The sequence below is a fragment of the Papaver somniferum genome, chromosome 5 (assembly GCF_003573695.1).
Source record: "Papaver somniferum cultivar HN1 chromosome 5, ASM357369v1, whole genome shotgun sequence".
NCBI lineage: Eukaryota > Viridiplantae > Streptophyta > Magnoliopsida > Ranunculales > Papaveraceae > Papaver > Papaver somniferum.
Genome location: NC_039362.1, coordinates 207,568,730 through 207,587,909, shown reverse-complemented (window position 1 = coordinate 207,587,909; position 19,180 = coordinate 207,568,730). Strand labels below are relative to the sequence as shown.

At 39.2% G+C, this 19,180-nt stretch overlaps 1 protein-coding gene across 2 annotated transcripts in view; it reads right to left on the bottom strand.

The window, feature by feature from the left end:
* Window positions 1-15,990: 15,990 nt before the first annotated feature.
* The window catches only part of LOC113278498, a 3,743-nt gene continuing 553 nt past the window's right edge, over window positions 15,991-19,180 (bottom strand). Inside the window, exons 2-6 of one of the 2 annotated variants that reach the window (XM_026527319.1) lie at window positions 17,744-18,993; window positions 17,601-17,631; window positions 17,177-17,491; window positions 16,985-17,072; window positions 15,991-16,863 (exon numbers count right to left, since the gene is read on the bottom strand). In XM_026527319.1, the coding sequence (XP_026383104.1) occupies window positions 16,747-16,863; window positions 16,985-17,072; window positions 17,177-17,491; window positions 17,601-17,631; window positions 17,744-18,098 (906 nt within the window). In that variant the 5' untranslated portion in view covers window positions 18,099-18,993 and the 3' untranslated portion in view covers window positions 15,991-16,746. Of the gene's footprint in view, window positions 16,864-16,984; window positions 17,073-17,176; window positions 17,492-17,600; window positions 17,632-17,743; window positions 19,122-19,180 lie in introns of those variants that run through there. The other variant, XM_026527320.1, reaches the window with a different exon arrangement.

The following is a 19,180-nucleotide window of genomic DNA, read 5'->3' as shown; positions in this document are numbered from 1 at the left end:
ACACCATCTTCTTCATTTCAAAAACTGAATTTTGGCGGGAAAACATGCATGAGAACTGGCAGAAGTTTGATCGAATTTTTTAACGTGTTATAGGGAGATTAAATGGCTGAGACTTGGCAGGAAGATGTGATTAAGCCTAAGGAAGATATTTTGGGTGTCGGGTCCGATCGAATTTGGCTAGAATTGGCTAGGGAATCCACGAACTCAAAACAGAGACACACGTACAGGGAGGAGAAAACACGAGTTTTGGAGAGTTATGGACGTGTTTCGATCGAGTTTGATGGCTCCAGCAATACTCTGGGTGATTACAACATGATTTGGAGCGTGTTGGAAGAGATTTGGAGCGTGAAGAAGTTATTTTTGGAAATTATTCTCCGAAATAAGAAAAAAATATTCCGAGTAAAGAAGGATTTTCACGAGTTATTGCGGGGGATTTGATGATGCATGTGAGTATATAAAGGTTCTTTGGGTCGAGTAGAGGGGCTGTCGAGAGTGGGGAGAAGAGAGGAGAGCGCAGGAAGCAGAAATCACGAGTTGAGTTTCTGCTGCTGCTGCCATTGATGAAGGCCAAGAACACGAAGAACGGACTTGCATAGACAGTCGTTCTCCAACATTGTTTACGGCACTGGGTAGTGCGTCGTAGTGTGGGTCGTAGTTTGGGTCTTGCAACAGCATAACATTTGTATCGTTCTTGTTGTAACAGTTGAACATCGCATTTGCAACAGTTATTTATGTTGCAATTTTTCTGCTCAATTGTTTTACTCCCTTTAATCAACTTTTGAGCTTTATACATGTATTTTCAGATTATGATTAATATGAGGAGCTAAACCCCAACACTAGGGCGATGGAGGAAGCCTTAATTCATCTATGTGGTAATTTTATTTAATTCTATATTTACTTTTTGCACCAATTTTAATTGAATTAAGATTTTAATTAATTATTTGTGATTTCATTTGATGGTTTATGCTTAGTCCTAGGGATTTTTGATATGCCATGCTTAAGAAATACAAGTAATATTTTATAAAATCTACTTTGGCAAAGAATAGAGTTAATATTCATTTTGTTTTGAATTATAATTGCCTAGAATTAATTTCTGAACCATTTAAGAAATGAATTTGGCCGAATCCTAAGCCCCAGTTTCTCGCACCAGTGTTAATATTTTTTGTATATATTTTTATTTTTAAATCTTTACAAGTCCGAGCAACGAACTTTTACTACCACTTTCAAAACTACAACAAAATGGCGCCGCTGCCGGGGACTTGTATATAAATCTATTTTTAATTTTTTTTAGGTTTATTTTTTTATTATTTGTTCCTTTTTACTTTGTCTTTTTTTTCTTTGATTTACAGGTTCGAAGTGGAGCACTAAGGACTTGGAGAGGAAAAATCTTAAAGCGAAAAGCGAAAAGAGAAGAAAAAAGGACAATTTTAGGATTTAATTTTTAATTTTTAATATTTATTTTTTTTAGAGTGTGTGAGGAAAACAGTAATTTTTTTTATTTATTTATTTTGGACTTTGGACTTTAAACAATTGGACTTTATTCTTTTTTTAACCCTACGAAAGGGTATTATTAAAAAAAAAATTATATAAACTGTGTGCAGGGAAGGACGACGATTACTATATCGTCTCGGCCCCTCGGGTTCGTACATGACATAGGAGTCGTGGCCCGAGTCGACTTCAACGGTTCATCCCCCGTCTGGTACGGGAGGTAAGTCCATCGAAACACTCGCGAATCTCCTGTAAGCGAGTTACTGTATTCCTTAAGGTGATTCATTGATTGAGGACGAATTTGGACTGTTTTTAAATTCCTAGTAAAGGGCAAGGCCTGTCCAATACAAGATAAGGATTCGGATTTCATCACCGCTCCCTTCTTGCCGGCCTTAGGAAAACGAAACCTAACGCGAACCCAAGCTTAAAAATTGACTAGAACGAGACCGATTGGGTAACGCGCTTATTAGGAATTTTTTTTGAAGGATATTGGTTACTTTCTTAAGCACACCTCGAAGTTCATAATGGTTTCTGTGAGTTGAATGCGTGACTGCGCCGCCTTGTGATAGCGGTGAGGCCTTGGGTATCAAAGCTCCACTGAGCTTCCCTCGCCTCAATTCAACTTACTTTGACTCGGATTGATTCCAGAGGGGTTTGCTCAAATTGCAACGAATTCACTTTCGAAAGATAGAAGCTGGTCTAGAAACAATCTAAGTGGAGCCATCATGCTTTTTGTTTGCTAGAAATCTTTAGGTTTGCTTTGGTGGAGTCGAGTCGGCCTTGTTTGTGATTGTATAGAATCCCTCTGTAGTTTATATTTCTTCGGTGATGAATCCTTTTGAGGAGACGCCACCTGCGATGACGTTGCGAGAATATATGTCTAGAAATTCTCGTTATCAAGAGACGTCTTCGGAAATGACTCTTGGTGAATATATGCGTGGGCAGCGATATATGGATACTCCAACTTTTATTGAGGAATCACCTCTAACGATCTATGAGAAATATTATAAACATAGACCATGTAGTTTGGAACAAACATTGAGAATTCTTGAATTTCAAAAATTGTATCATGATGATGAGGATAGTGATGATGAAGAATCTGAAATATGTAGGCAGAGTAATCAGTAATTTGTTTCTCCAATTGATCCTTATAATGATAATGTTCTTTCTAGTTCAAATCCAAATAATTTTAATAATTATTCACCTATTCAAAAGGACGAGGATTTGACTAGAGATACCACAATTTTAGACGAGGATTACGAAGTCGATAATGGTCTAGAGGAACGAGTTTATTCTGAGAATATTGTTTTAGAGTCTAGCGATTTAGAAACATTAGTCTTAGACGAAGAACATGAACTCGTATAGATTTTAAATATGAGTAAAGATGCACCACCTGATAATAACTTAGAAGAATCAATTGACCATTTCCAGGAATCTGATGACCTAGAAATTAGGGAAGTTGTGACTAGTCTTTCTAGAGACACAGAAAACTCTAAGTTTGGGGGTGATTATCATTCTCCGTGTGCTTTAACTATTAGAAAGTACCCTTCTGTAGGATTTGACATTTGTGCCTCAACCATCTTACAAGATTATCTTCATACACGTTTTCCCGAACCTAATGATGTCCAGAAAGAAGCTTAGTTGTTAGAAACCCATCCTCTGGTTGATGAGGTTAGCCCAGGCAATAATACCAAGATTGACTTTGTTTTCCCACCAAAAACTTTTCTACCAATTGTGGGAACATATAAATTTCAGATGTGTCAATTATTAAGTTTTGAGACTAAACCTAATTACTTTAGGAGATTATGGTCGACACATCTGTTTAAGGAAGACCACCACTCTCTTTGTGGTCAGCTGTGTAAGTCAAATCTGATTGACTTTAAGGATCCCCATTTATTCAGGTTGTTATTATTTTTAATTGAGTTTTTCCAGACTTTTAAACCTGAACTGTTGGATCTTAGTTATGAGGAAGTGCATCCAATGAAAATTTTCTATCAAGATCCTTTCATAGAACCCGAACCTGAACCACAATGGGACATAGGTATCTTAATCAGGAAACTAGATAAGGGTATGCAGTACATGTTCATTTTCTTGGCTTGTTGCAGATTCCTTTTACTTGTGATAGCTCTATTTGGTTTCGATAACCCACAATTATTTCGGCTATTGCTATATGATTCGAGGTGATTAAACCTTTCTTAGTCTGGCTGAAGACTATAAACTTAGCACTTCTTGGGAGGTAACCCAATCTCATGCAACCCGGTAATATCCTTCCTTCACTCTTTTGCTTCAAATAATAATTATATCTCCTTGTGCATGCTTTTAATTTCATCTTTAGAACATTGAGGACAATGTTATTTTAAGTTTGGGGGGTATGGGAGAAACTTTTTAGTTGCAATAAATAAACTCCAGAGCCTAGAAATTTACGCCTATTAAGGATAGCACTAACCAATCTAAGTGGATGGAGACATTTTTGTTTTAGGAGCTGAGGAACCAATCTGACTAGATGGAAACATCTATAGAGTCTATTCATAAAAGCACAGAGCTCATGTGTTAGAATTAACATGATAGTTTCGCCATATCTCGTCGAGTCCTTTTCACTTTCTATTTTTAGTTTTCTTTTATTTCAAGTGATTTGGTGGGGCACACGATTCAAGTTGTTACCTTTGCTAGGGTGAAATAGAGTGACTGAGTTACATTTTCAAAAAAAAAAAAAATTAGACCAGACCAGTAGACCAATCGGAATAAATACTAACACTTGGATAGCAATATGTGTGTGTTCTCCCTGTCTCCGTCGCCTAAACAAGCGTGGAATGCAGGATCCACGGGAATCACCATGTAATCTGCTGACAAGAAACATGTGCTTCGGTCCACAAGGTCCAATCATGTTGTTAGTTCTTAAATAAATGTGTGTTTAATAAAGTCGACCACTGGTACCCTTGTATATGCCAGTTGTGTTGACCTAGAGTTAGGATTATTAACCACTGGTTCCCTTGTATATGCCAGTGTGTTAATATTAGTCAGACCTGTATCTCAGTCATTTAGGTTAGGTTCACCTTGGCAGAGGCCTTCAGATAGATATGGGAAACACCGTTCACTTTTCAACCATCTACATTTTTCTTTTTTCATCTTCTTAATCTTTTCATGTGATTAGTCTGACTCCGAGTATGATGTCCATCGTGAAACTATCTTAGTAGAGCTATGTCACTTATATTAATTTTAGTACGCTTGAGTGCAAACTCGTATACAACAATTGGAATTTCGCGTCAGGGTACTTCCTCCTGTAATTAATAAGTATGCCAACCAAGGAGGTTCTTTAATGCTTTCCAAGATTTTTCGTAGATAGTTAGGGTCTGGAGTAATGATTTTGTGGGTATATCTCTGGTAATCCCTACCGAGACTATAACTCGGCCACTAGGGCCACCTAGGGGTTTAAAGGCTTATTGCATATGCTAAATGCAATCGACGATGCCTGCGAAAGTGAGTTAGGATTTTATTTTGTAGTTTTGATTTGCTCGGGACTAGCAAATAATAAGTTTGGGGGTATTTGATAGACGCATTTATGTGTCTAATATATCTCATTTGTATATACTGTTAGTGCCCGTTTTTGTACTTATTGTGTTATTTTATGTCTTTGTAGGAAGTTTTAAAGAAATAAGCCCTTGCGGCGAAATGGGCTCAAAAAGCAGTGTTTTACACCCCAGAGAAAATTACTAAAGCACCCCAGAAATGCACCGGAAGCGTCCCAGAAATGTGCCGGAGGAATCCAGAAAAATTACTATTTCCACCCCAATTGCTATTCACACCCCCAGTTTGGATAGGGGTACACCATCTTCTTCATTTCAAAAACTGAATTTTGGCGGGAAAACATGCATGAGAACTGGCAGAAGTTTGATCGAATTTTTTAACGTGTTATAGGGAGATTAAATGGCTGAGACTTGGCAGGAAGATGTGATTAAGCCTAAGGAAGATATTTTAGGTGTCGGGTCCGATCGAATTTGGCTAGAATTGGCTAGGGAAGCCACAAACTCAAAACAGAGACACACGTACAGGGAGGAGAAAAACACGAGTTTTGGAGAGTTATGGACGTGTTTCGATCTTGTTTGATGGCTCTAGCAGCACTCTGGGTGATTACATCATGATTTGGAGCGTGTTGGAAGAGATTTGGAGCGTGAAGAAGTTATTTTTGGAAATTATTCTCCGAAATAAGAAAAAAATATTCCGAGTAAAGAAGGATTTTCACGAGTTATTGCGGGGGATTTGATGATGCATGTGAGTATATAAAGGTTATTTGGGTCGAGTAGAGGGGCTGTCGAGAGTTGGGAGGAGAAGAGAGGAAGCTGCAGTGGAAGAATCACGAATTCTCTCTGCTGCTGCTGCTGTTCGTGATGAATATGAAGAACATGAAGAACGGACCTGCACCAGCAGTCGTTTATAAGCAGTGAAACGACTCGCACACGTGGGTCGTAGTTGTGGGTCTTAGAGATACAGTAACAATAGCACTTCTTCTGTGTCGTTAATTTTGGACGCTTTCTGTGGGTCGCACATTCACTGTTTTATTATTTCATCTCCATTTTCATCCTTGTAAACACCCTTTGAGCAATAAATAAATACTTTGAGCGTGTTTTTATCATGATGAGCTAAACCCAACACTGAGACGACGGAGGAGGTCGAATTTCATCCATGTGGTAATTTCATTAATTCTTTTATTTACTTTTTGCACTAATTTTAATTGAATTAAGATTTTAAATTAATTACTTGTGATTTCATTTGATGGAGTATGCTTAGTCCTAGGGATTTTTGATATGCCATGCTTAAGAAATACAAGTAATATTTTATAAAATCTATCTTGGCAATAAACTAGAGTTAATATTTGTTTTGTTTTTGAATTATAATTGCTAGAATTAATTTCTGAACCATTTGAAGAAAAAAAACGGCCGAATCTTTAGTCCCAGTACTCTTGCCCATATTGTTAATATTTTTTGTATATGTTTTTATTTTTAAATCTTTACAAGTCCGAGCAACGAACTTTTACTACCACTTTCAAGACTACAACAGAGAGAGGCATATACTGAAAAACAAAGGGCAGATCGGACAAGAGTCGATGGCCTGGACGGAGTTAAAACTTCCAGAACTTAACACAACTCTGGAGAACGTATGGGAGGAGGTGATATTGACCGAAGAGATACCAGCACCACCAAATCTGGGGAGAGAACCAGTCCCGGAAAGCAAAAATCATGAATTTTGCAGGTGTCATCGTTTTCACGGGCACCATACCAACAGCTGCAGAAGTGTTAGTAAGGTCATACACCGGCTTATCGGACAAGGGAAACTCGCGCACTACATTGACCAAAAGAAGGCATCGATGATTACTTGTCACAACAAGCAGGCAAAGGTAAGCCGAGAAAGGAGACGATTGGGATGTAATTTCATAGCACATTCCAGGGGAAGTTTCCAAGATTTTGAAGATAACGTACTCCCAAGAGTGTACAAGGTGGATTGCGAAGGTAATGAGATAATGAATTCCCCGAAGGAAGAACCATTAGAAGGCTGGCAAAAGAGAGAAATATCCTTTTCGGCGAAGGACGTGCCAAAAGGAGAAATTCAGCATATGGATTCACTAGTCGTTAGCCTAGATGTGGCCAGGATTGCATCCCACGAAGGGGGTCAGCAAAATACGGAGATGACTTCGGCGGTGGACAAAGTCTTGATAGACATGGGTAGCTCAGTAGACGTCCTCTTTCACCATACCTATAGATCTCTGGGGTATGAGGATTCTGACTTGTTACCTTCTACGTATACGCTGTATGGATTCAACGGAGTGGTGACAAAGCCAAAAGGCGAGATATGCTTGAAAATATCGGCAACAGTTGGAAACAAAGGTTACTCTATGTGTGGTAGATGTGGAGTCGCCATATAACTCTCTTATAGGCAGACCATGGGTGCATGGAATAAAAGGAGTTGCGTCCACTTATCACCAGATGATATGGTTCCCTATGCCAAGTGGAATTGGCGAAATACGAGGAAGCAGCGAAGAAGCCGAGAACTGCAACGAGAAAGATGTTGATATTTACGAGAGTAAAGTAAAAAGGAAGAAGGAACAGAAGAGGAAGGTACTGGAGCTGAAGAAGGATGACGAGTTACGTGTATACCTGACAAAGGCTAAAGAAGGGTAGGCAATACCTAGCGAGGTACCAGAAAAGGAGGGAGAACCCGCGAAGCCTATAAAAGAACCAACCCAGTTGGGAGAGCCAAACTTGAATTTCGCCGCAGTCGAACCGACGAAAGATATAAATCTAAGAACGGAAGACGAACCAAAAATCATAAAAATTGGGACGAAGATGGAGGTGGAAGAAGAAAGGAGGTTGGTGGAACTATTAACAAAATATGGAGACATATTTGCGTGGAGCGTGGAGGAAATTCCAGGCATTGATCCGCGTGTTGCGTTCCATCGCCCGCAATCAAGCCAGTAAGACAACGGATAAGGAAGATAGCGACGACCTATCATGAGCAAATTGACAAGGAACTTCAGAAGATGATGAAGGCAGGCATCATAAAGACGGCGAAATATCCAGATTGGATTGTGAGTATGGTAATTTTACCAAAGAAGAACAATTGCATAAGAATCTGTATTGATTTCAGTGATCTGAATACCGCTTGTCCCAAGGATAGTTTCCGTTTACCAAATATCCCTCAAATGGTGGAAGCAGCGTCCGGGTACAAAAGGTTATCATCCTTGGATGGGTATTGTGGATACAATCAAATACCTTTGGCCGAAGAAGAGCAGGAGCACACGACTTTATTCGCTCCTAGGGGGCTGTACTGCTACACGAGAATGCCATTTGGATTGAAAAATGCAGGGGCCACATACCAGCGAATGGTGGAAAAAGTATTCGCAAAATGGGTACACACAACGTTGGAAGTCTATGTAGACGACATGTTGGTCAAATCCAAAGACTCCAGAGATCATGTGGAAGACCTAAAAGAGATATTCGATCAGATGAGGAGATACAAGATGAAAGTCAATCCATTGAAGTGCATTTTCGGGGTAGAATAAACGAAGTTCTTAGGACATATAGTTTCTCGAAAAGGCATAGAGGTGGACCCTACAAAGATAGAGGCGATACTAGAAATGCCATCACCAGCTACTGTAAAAGATGTGCAAAAATTAAATGGGCATCTCGCGGCACTGGGAAGGTTCATCTCGCGGTCATCTGATAAATGTAAACACTTCTTTGACATCTTAAAGAAGGTAGCAAAATTCGCGTGGACACAAGATTGTGAAGAAGCTTTGAAGGGCATAAAAGAACACCTAATTAAGTTATCAATCCTGCAAAAGCCGGAACCAGGAGAGGAGCTGTTACTCTGTCTCGCATCCATACCCAATGCTATTAGTGCAGTCCTACTCAGGAACGACGGAGGAGTATAAAAACCCATATTCTACTTGAGTAAAACCTTGAAATCCGCAGAAAGAAATTACCCTAAGATCGAAAAATTGATATTGGCGTTATTTTATGCATCACGAAAATTAAGGACTTATTTCCAAACCCACAAAATCAAAGTCCTAACAAGGGTACCCATGGAGTCAATCTTAAAGCATTCCCAAAGGTTGGGAGAGTAGAGAGGTGGAACACTCACATCCACCATTTCGGGCTGAAGTACGAAGTACAGACTTCGACGAAGTCGCACATAATAGCAGAGTTTCTCGCTGAATTTCCTTCGGAAGAAGATGGTAGTGCGAAGACATGATGGAGACAGACGAAAGGTGACCAGACCTAAGAGATCTGTTAAAGCAAAGTCATCCCAGGAGATGGGAAATCTTCGTTGATGGGGCATCTAATAGCTGCGGAAGGGGTGTAGGAATAATATTCACTTCGCCTGCAGGTGAGCGAATAGTATTTTGTTTTCATCTGGAATGCAAAGCCACGAATAATGAGACCGAGTATGAGGCAGTAATACAGGCTCTAATAGTTGCAATAGAAATGGAATTGGACGAAATACGAATTGCTAGTGACTCACAACCGGTAGTTCGTCAGATTGAAGGAGTGTATAATGCAGTCGATCCAGTGATGAAGAAATATCAGCAGCTCGTGCAAGACTATGCGGCGAAAATAAGAAGTATCATATGGAGAAACATAAATAGAGATAACAATCGACATGCAGAAGCATTATCCTTCATAGCTTCCATGATTGAGAATCCGAAAATCGGGCATATTGTGATTCAGCGGTTGATGCAGCCATCAGTAAGCAGAGAAGAAAGAGAACTTCAGGTAATGGCGGTAGAAGAAAGGAACTCAGTAATGACCAAAGAGGATTGGAGAACACCAATATACATCTACTTGATGAAAGGAGACTTGCCACGATATAGACAAGAGGCAAACAAAATCAAAAGAAAATCCACGAATTACGAGGTGCGAGAAGGAATCCTTTCTAGGCGATCATTTTTGGGCCCATTGATGAGGTGCTTATCGCAAGAGGAAGGGATTGAAATTATGAAGTCATATCATTATGGAGACGCTGGAAACCACAGCAGAATCAGATCACTAGCTTACAAGACCCGAACACAGGGTTACTTTTGGCCCTATATGCATAAAGATGCGAAAGACATTTCTAGGAGGTGTGAGGCGTGTCAAAGGTTCGGAAAAAGGATACATGCACCAGCCACAAGCTTGAACTTAGTATTGAGCGTGTAGCCATTCGCCATGTGGGGGATATATATTGTGGAACCCTTTGTCATGGGGACGAAGCAAAGAAGGTACTTGATTGTAGCAACAGACTACTTCACAAAGTGGGTGGAGGCAAAGGCTGTGCAGCATACAAAAGACGGGGATATATACGATTTTATCCTTGAGCACATCATTTGTAGATTTGGCATACCAGTCCTGATTGTTTCAGACAATGGAAGGAAGTTCGAAGGGGATAATGTGAAGATGATGTTCAACGCCTTTAAGATTCAATCCGGGAAATCTACTCCATTATATTGCCAGAGTAATGGGAAGGCAGAGACTACAAATAAAACGGTGGCCTCCACGTTGAAAAATAAGCTGGAAGGGCATCATAAAAGATGGTGTAAGCAGATCCCGAACGTGCTATGGTCATATAGAACCACAAGGAGAGAAGCAACAAGAGTATCGCCGTTCTTTTTAACGTACGGAGCAGAGGCAGTGCTACCAACTGAAGCCATCCTGCACACAACAAGGAGAGAGGCATGGGAAAATGGGTTAAACACGAAATTAATTCTTGAAAAAATGGACGATCTCGAGGAAAATAGAGAAATTGCGTTACAACATATGATGAACTACCACTAGAGGTTGTCGAGAGAATATAATAAAAGGGTAAAACCAAGAAGCTTCGTCCCGGGAGAGCTGGTGCTACGAGAAATACCACCTTATCAGCGAGGACCAGGAGGAAATCTAGAACCCACTTGGGAGGGTCCATACATCATAAAGAGGGTTGTTGGAAATGGGGCATATGAATTAGCAGACTGCGAAGGGAATGATATCGACGAATAAGGGAAGATAATTAACGGCGAAGTAGAACGACAATATAGAAGGCTAGATCATCCTTGGAATCCTGTTTACATTAAGAAATATTATCCCTAAATGTAAGAAGCGGACAAAATTTATCAATAAAATATTTCTACAATTTTATATGAATGGATCCATTTACACGAGCAGATAAGACCTCACATTAGGAGGAAAATAATGACGACGAAATATACAGTTTCTAGGGAAACTTAAAACCTTCTCCTAGGAAGGATGAGAACCCGCGACATGTACCCTAGTTCGCATGAAAATGCAAGAGGCAAAGACCTAACGCATGTCGTGGAAAATTCTCAGACAGAAAGCTAGGGTCAATGATAAGACCTATCCGCTGAGGGTCCCTTTTATGATGGCCTTCGGTAAGGGGTGCAGAAATATGACCAAGGCGCCGACGTATTCGGTTGAGATGCGGGTACCTGGGACGTCTGGAGCGTTACCGGCCATGTCCGTCTGGCAAGTCTTGGCTACGATGCACTCGATCCCAAAGAAACCTCACTTAGGGTGTGACTTCGTAACCCTAAGCCTTATCGGCGAAGAGGATAAGAAGTCACGACAACAACTGAATGTCGTAATAAACGGATGGGAGGAGACCAACATGCATGTTAGGGTTAACCTCCTTGAAGGGGCACTCAGGGGGAATATAAAGGGATGGCACCCTTCAGATTAGGGAGCTGTGTGACCAAAAAAGACGACAATGTCATGGGGATACTATTCATGGGAATAGTTAGGCCTGTCATATTTTCGCAAGGAAAAACTTGACCAGGATGTTAAGGCGAGGTTGATAGGTTGTTATTCGCAAGGGTAACAAGTGCTTGAGACTTTGCCGAAGAAATACCCTTAATAATAGGGTGAGGCGCAATAAGACCTTAACTAGGAGGCGCATTAAGACCTCATAAATAAGAAAACAAAAGGTAAACAAAAAAATAGATGTACACACCGGAATGGCGTAGTTATGAAGAACGTAATCAGAGTAATCTCGTCTTGATCGGACAAATCTCAATAAGAACAAGAGGCAAGTATATACTTTTTATATTTTTTGTTCTTTTTTAGCATTCTCCTCTCAATACTACGAAGTGCTTAAGGAAAAATTTAAAGCTACGAGACAAGACATCAGAGAAAGGAGCACGAAGGAAAAGAGCGAAGTCAAAGGCATATTTTTACAACTAGAACACAAGTATATACTTGGTGTGAAAAGATTAAAGGCGGAAAAAGCAGTTCTAATTGACAAAATAGCAAGATCAAAATATACATTTAGGATTGAAGTTTATATACATAGGCGAAGAACACAAGGGTAAAAGACCGTGTTCTCTAATCATCATCTCCATCAGCCTCATCATCTTCATCAGACTCTGTGCCTTCGTCGGAAAAAAGAATTGGTTCGTGGATGGTAGGCTCCGGTTCGGGTTCATCATCTGAAAAAACCTCAAGATCCAGGGGAACACGAGGAATATTCTCTGAGTCGCAGAATTCATTAAAGAGCCTGACCTTTTCATCTTGGGCATTTAAGCGAAGTTTATTTGCAAGTAAAACTGCGTCATTCACCATCTTGTTGAGATCCTCGTTTAAGCCGCGAACATCTTCTAGAAAATAAGAGACTTGGTCCTTAAGCTTTTGTTCGGAACCTGAGATAAATAAAGATGAGTAAGTAGGCTATCTGGAAATCTAAGGCAAAATCAAATGGCTAAGAAAGGCAAACTTACGACGAAGAGCAGACGAGATGTTTTTCTCCTCAGCGAGTTGCGATTCTAACTGAGCGATTCAGGCATTCTTGCGGCCAATAAGGTCCCGGCTTTCCTGAAGTTCCACGAGATGGGACATGCTGTGATTATGTCCCTGAGAAGGCGAATAAGAAAGAAATGAGCAAGGTAATTAAGACGAATAAGAAAGAAATCAGCTGTCACACTTACCAAACACAGCAAGGCATCATGTTGTTGAGTGGAGAGTTCAAAGAAGCATTTTGGATAAATCCTTGATCGGCATCTAGAAAGGAATCAGAGCTCAAGGAGGTCAGAGATTCCGCATCCACGGATCTCAAGGAAGATTTCGAACGAGTTGTCTCGAAGATATCCCGAAGAAATTTCATATCAGGAAGATATGTTGGGTCTTTAGAATCATCAACCTGAGGGCGAAAGGAACTAGGAGAAGGACGGACTAGTCCCCAAGGACGAAATTGAGATATCATGTCTACGTCCAATGTACGAGAACGATGTTGAGAAAGCTCCCGAGCACGAGGAGAGGTTGAAGAGTCATCCTAAAAACCACAAAGTTAGTAGGTGAATCAAAGGGGAAAAGGCAAGCCGCGAGATAGGGACGAACATGGGCGGAGGAGGAGGAAACCCTTGAACAGACACGTTTTCTTGTGTTTGCAGCAGGGCCCGCTGCAACTTGAGATTCCTCCCTCTGCGAAGCGAAAGATTAGAAGTTGGAATAAGAAATTGAGAAGATATGATTCGCGAGATACATACCTGAGCTGGAGGTGGCTTCTTGGAGCGGTCCTTTATCATGCCAGGAGGAGGGAAGGAATAATAACGCAAAAAATAAGGGCGTTATAAGGGTGTACGATCAATAAAGGGAAAATTGAATGAAAAGTCAAACTTACCCCATGGGGCATGTTGGGACAATCAAGACGAACCGGTTCGTATTCGGCGAGATGGGCGTGCTCTGGAAGAGGACCGGAACGAGGCATACCATTCTCGTCTAAGCCCCACACGAAGGGGCCTTCGATCACCAGAGGATACATCATCCAACTTTCGTCGTTGGATAAGAGAAAATACTTGTTCCTCTTTTCACCAATAGGATCAACATCCAAAAATAATGCCTTGAATGGATCAACCAAGATCTTACGGGTAAACTTTACACCCCACTCTTGGTACGATCTAGTGGACAAGTACTGGACGAAGTAATTTTCCAGAAAAGATTCAACGTTATAATCAGCTGAAGGAAAGTCCGACCCTAATTCAGGAATCTGGGAAGGAAGGCCATTTGATCTTCGAAAAAATTCGTTAGCCAAGCGAATAGCGTTCCCACTTAGCTGGTAAAGACCAGGGCGAAGACGAGCTAAAATCTCAAGGAACAGAGGATTCTTGGGATCATATAGGGGAAATAAATCTCTTCTCTTAATTTTCCAATGGTGACGATCATCCTCGATGAAGTCTAGGTTTCATCCTGGATCCACCGATAGTTTAATTCCATCGAATCATTAGCAGTGATGGGAGGAGTAGCAGAGGAATCGATTGCGGGAGATAATGTGAGTTGTATGCCATTAGGGTTGTTGGAGGCTATAAATAGAGACCTTTGGACAATGTAAAGGAGAGAGATCTTTTGGAAGGGGAAAGGTCTAGAATAGGAGAGAGAGAGTTAGGGTTTCCTTGTAATTCATAGGCTTGGAGAAGGGATTAGGGTTTCCTAATAACCCACGAGTGTAACTTGTATTTTGCTTGAGATTAATAAATAAACTTAAGTTCTAGTGTTTATTATGTCTTATATCTTGCTTATTCTCCATTTGATTGTGTTGCTGGATTTCCAGTTGCGAAGAAATACCCTTCATAATAGGGTGAGGCGCAATAAGAGCTTAATTACTAGGATGCGCATTAAGACCTCATAAATAAGAAAACAAAAGGTAAACAAAAAATAGACGTACGCACCGGAATGGCGTAGTTATGAAGAATATAATCAGAGTAATCTCGTCTTGATCGGACAAAGCTCAATAAGAACAAGAGGCAAGTATATACTTTTTATATTTTTTATTCTTTTTTAGCATTCTCCTCTCAAGACTACGAAGTGCTTAAGGCAAAATTTAAAGCTACGAGACAAGACATCATAAAAATGAACACGAAGGAAAAGAGCGAAGTCGAAGGCATATTTTTACAACTAGAACACAAGTATATACTTGGTGTGAAAAGATTAAAGGTGGCACTACAAGAAAATGGGCATTTAGTGACAAATGTTTTTACATCAAAGAGTTTTTTTGTCATCAAACATATTCACATGTGACAAATTGAAAATTTGTTAGTATAAATATTCTTTTTGCGGCAAAAAAACTATTTCGTCTTTAGATTTGTCACCGAAATTATGGATGACAACAAAAACTTGTCTCAATTCCCTCTGTCGCCAATGATTTGTTCAGCGAGAATTTTGCCAGTCACGAATTTTATTTATACTGACGATAATAGATACCCGTCATAGAAAACATAATTTGTCACCACTATTTTGTTTTCTCGTTAAATATATATATACGGTGACAATAGGCATCGGTCATTGGTAACTTTTAACTGCGACGAGACGAAACTTTGTCGCCATAGTGTTTTGGCGTCTAAAATACTTCGCCACGATATAAATTTTATGCGAGAAATTAAACGTCAATGTTATAGTGATTTTTTTGCCGCAAACAAAAATAATTCCAAAAATATATATTTATAGTGACCATATTTTAGACACAACAAAAATTTTTTGGTGACTAAATAACTTGTTGTTAGGATTACTTATACATCGGAGACAAAAAATAGTTGTCAGTGAAATATGGATTTACAACCACAAAATTTTAGACATTAAAAAATATATGGATGACATATAATATGAGTTTTTCGAGCTTCGTTCCTAGCATTTTTTTACCAATTGAGCAGAAGTCACCTCCTGTGAATAATAAAGACACTGCACAAAAATTTGAGTATTTTGTTCAGCTAGTTTTACTTAAACTGATCTATACCTATATTACCCGCACCAAATAACATTTTTTACTTCACTAACAAAATAGAAATCCTTCAAATGAAGTTGGTATCCGGTCGTTTAAATGTTTTCAATGGTCCAAAAGTCCAGATGTGCTTGGTATTCACACAAAGCCACAAATTATATATATGAAATTCCAATAAACTCATAAACCAATTGAAAAATAAGATTATAAAAATAATTTAATCAAAATAATAATAACACAAAGCCATAGCCATAAATTAATTCATTGGTTCGAGCAAAAATTAGCATTAGAATAAATACCTATTGAGTTTCAAGTAACTAGAAATGAATATTAAGTTTCAAGTAAAATAACCGTAACGAATTAGTATTCTAGATCTGAGTCATCATTTTCTGGCACAATATCCTCAGGCTCTACCACATCATTGTTGTAGTTAAACAATGTTTCGACTTCTTCTTCCTCCTCCTCATCGTCATCTTCAGCTAGAACAAGATTTTCATCCAACATTTCGAGTTCACCATCATCATTTCTATGAAGTACAGTCTCCCCATTATCATCTTCTTGAACAGTGGATAAAAGCAACGGACCCTCTTTGTTCTGGTGATATGCCTCTTCCTCATCAATAGTTTCTTCTGTTTCTGGTTGTGCTTCCTTGATATCCATTTCAGGAACATCCCGTATATGCCTATGATGCATTTTTTGAGCCACTTTCCAATTTGCTCCATGCTTGTAGTCATCAAGGTAGAAAACCTGTTACACTTGTGATGCAAGAATGAAAGGTTCACTCTTTTACCACAATGTACTAGTATTTATACATGTCAAATCATAATCCTTTTGAATTCTCGTCCTTACAGGAGTTACGTCAAACCAATCACATTTAAATAACACAACTCGGTAGCCATCCAAAAAGTTTATCTCAATAACATCCTGCAAGCTACCAAAGAATTCAGTTGGCTTACTGTTGTGTACCCCATCTACTACAAATCCGCTATTCTGGGTCGTTCGACGAAGCTCAGGTTGTTTGGTATGGAATCAAACTCCATAATAGATACAAGCAGGATATGATTTTGCGCGAGATTCAACTCCCTGTGCTAACGAATGCAATTCATCAGTAGCCTCAGGAAACTTTTCATAGTGCAATTTTCCAATCTGTACATTTTCAGAAAAAACCAATAACGATATAGGATTGTTAGAACAATGACGAAAAAATTAGACTAATTGTATTACAATAATGATATAGGATTTTTAATAGTAAAAATTGATTGCTTACCCGCTTTCGAAACCATTCAGGAAATAGTTTTCGATGCCTCTGTGGCAAGTTGTCATTTGATTCCGCTTTCAGCTCATTCAAATGTTCACTGTATTGTCAAAGACAAATAAGACAACTTTTTGATGCCAAGGAAAATATTTATTGTTCTACAAAAACAACAACAATTATCAGATGATAGGATGAGGCACTTACTCCATATAAGGTCGCACCTCGTCACAATTATCGAGTATAAACCAATGTATTTTTTCTCGTTCTTCTAGGGTCAGTGATTTTTTAACTTTTGCACCAAAGGGACGAACCTTCTGAGCAAACACAGACAGTTTTCCCTTGGGTCGTTGACCATCATCTGATGTATCATCATTTCGGTCTGGGCGATTAAATTTAGTTTCAATCCCACGTAAATACAACGAGAAAAATGTCAAAGCTTCATTAATAATGTAAGCTTCTGCTATTGGACCTTCTGGTCGTGCTTTATTGTTCACGTAACGCTTAAGTGTCCCGAGGTACCTAGATAAAAAAACAACTCTTCAAACAGTACTTGCATTTGGAGAAAGACACAAGCATATATAAACAAAATAAACTCATTTAAAGTATACGTGGTAAAAGTTAAGCATACCTTTCGATAGGATACATCCAACTATATCCAACTGGGCCAACAAGTTTAGCTTCCCGGGGTAAGTGAACAACCAAAATGAACCATGACATCAAAAAAGGCCGGTGAAAATATTGTTTCCAACTCACAAAGAATTAAAACGGTACCTTTTTCCATTTCTTCCAAGTGACTCACATCCAATGTCTTCGCACATAGATCATGAAACAAATTACTCAACTCAATTAAGGCAGTGCATACATCTGTAGGCAGAAATGGACGAATTCCAGCGGGAAGAACTTTTTGTAACAAAACATGACAATCGTGGCTTTTCAAACCGGATATATTTCCATCATCGACGTTAGCACTCCTCGCTATGTTAGCTTCATATCCATCCGGAAACTTCACTGATTTCAGAAACCTACAAAACTCTCTTCTTTGATCTATTGTTAAAGTATACGAAGCCGGAGGTTTTGTAAATTTGTATCCCTCACGCTTAAGTTGCAATTCCGGTCTAATATTCATGACTTCCAAATCCAAACGAGCTTTAAATGTATCTTTGTTCTTTAGTTCCTGATTTAATAATGTTCCAACGATGTTATCTCATATGTTTTTCTCAACATGCATAACATCAATTTTGTGCCTAATTTTTAGATGTGCCCAGTATGGAAGCTCGAAGAAAATACTCTTTTTTGTCCAACTCAGCTCTTTCTTGGTACGACTTCTTTTCTTGCTTCCCTTATCTGGATTCTTTCCGAAACAACTTTTAACTCCCAGTTTGTCCGTTTGTTGTAAAAGTTGAATGCCTGTCAACTCTTTCGTGGACCGTGAATCTCATTGTTTCCATCATGAAGTTTGTTTGTACGCCACAGATGCTTGCGAGGAAAAAACCTACGGTGACGCAGATAACCGATCTTACTCCTCAATACACGGGATGGTGGATCATCATTACATACTGGATAAGCTAAATAACCTTTTATACTCCATCCTGATAAATTAGCATATGCTGGGAAGTCATTTATGGTCCACAATACAGCTGCGTGCATACGGAAAGTTTTTTCTGTTGAGGCATCATATGTTTCCACTCCTTCTTCCCACAACTCCTTTAGCTCATCTATTAAGGGTTGTAGATACACATCGATATTGTTGCCAGGCGATACTTCGTAACACCATATATTTCCAGTTTTTCTAGATGCAAAAAAACGAGTTTTTCAACCTCTTTCTTTCTACTGTATGCTCACAACTTCAAATACCTTTCCCACTAACCCTTGTAAATGAATCGCCGGTCAAAAAAAAAGAAAAAAAAACTTGTAAAGGAATCAGTGAAACAACCCAGAGTATGTCCTCATCTCCACTTACATACTATATAATATACACATCACAGAAGACAACCCACAACCACCTCTCTCTGACCTCCATCCTTGACACATAAGAAACAAAGAATGAAAGACATAAGAAACATAATAAAACACATAAGAAACAAAGAATGAAAGATCCCTTCTAGGTGACCGAAAATACGAGTGAATCAAAGAAAAACAAATAAAGAACAAGTGCCGACGGATGGACCAAAGTATAGATCAAAGAAGAATGAAGATCCAAAAAAAAAA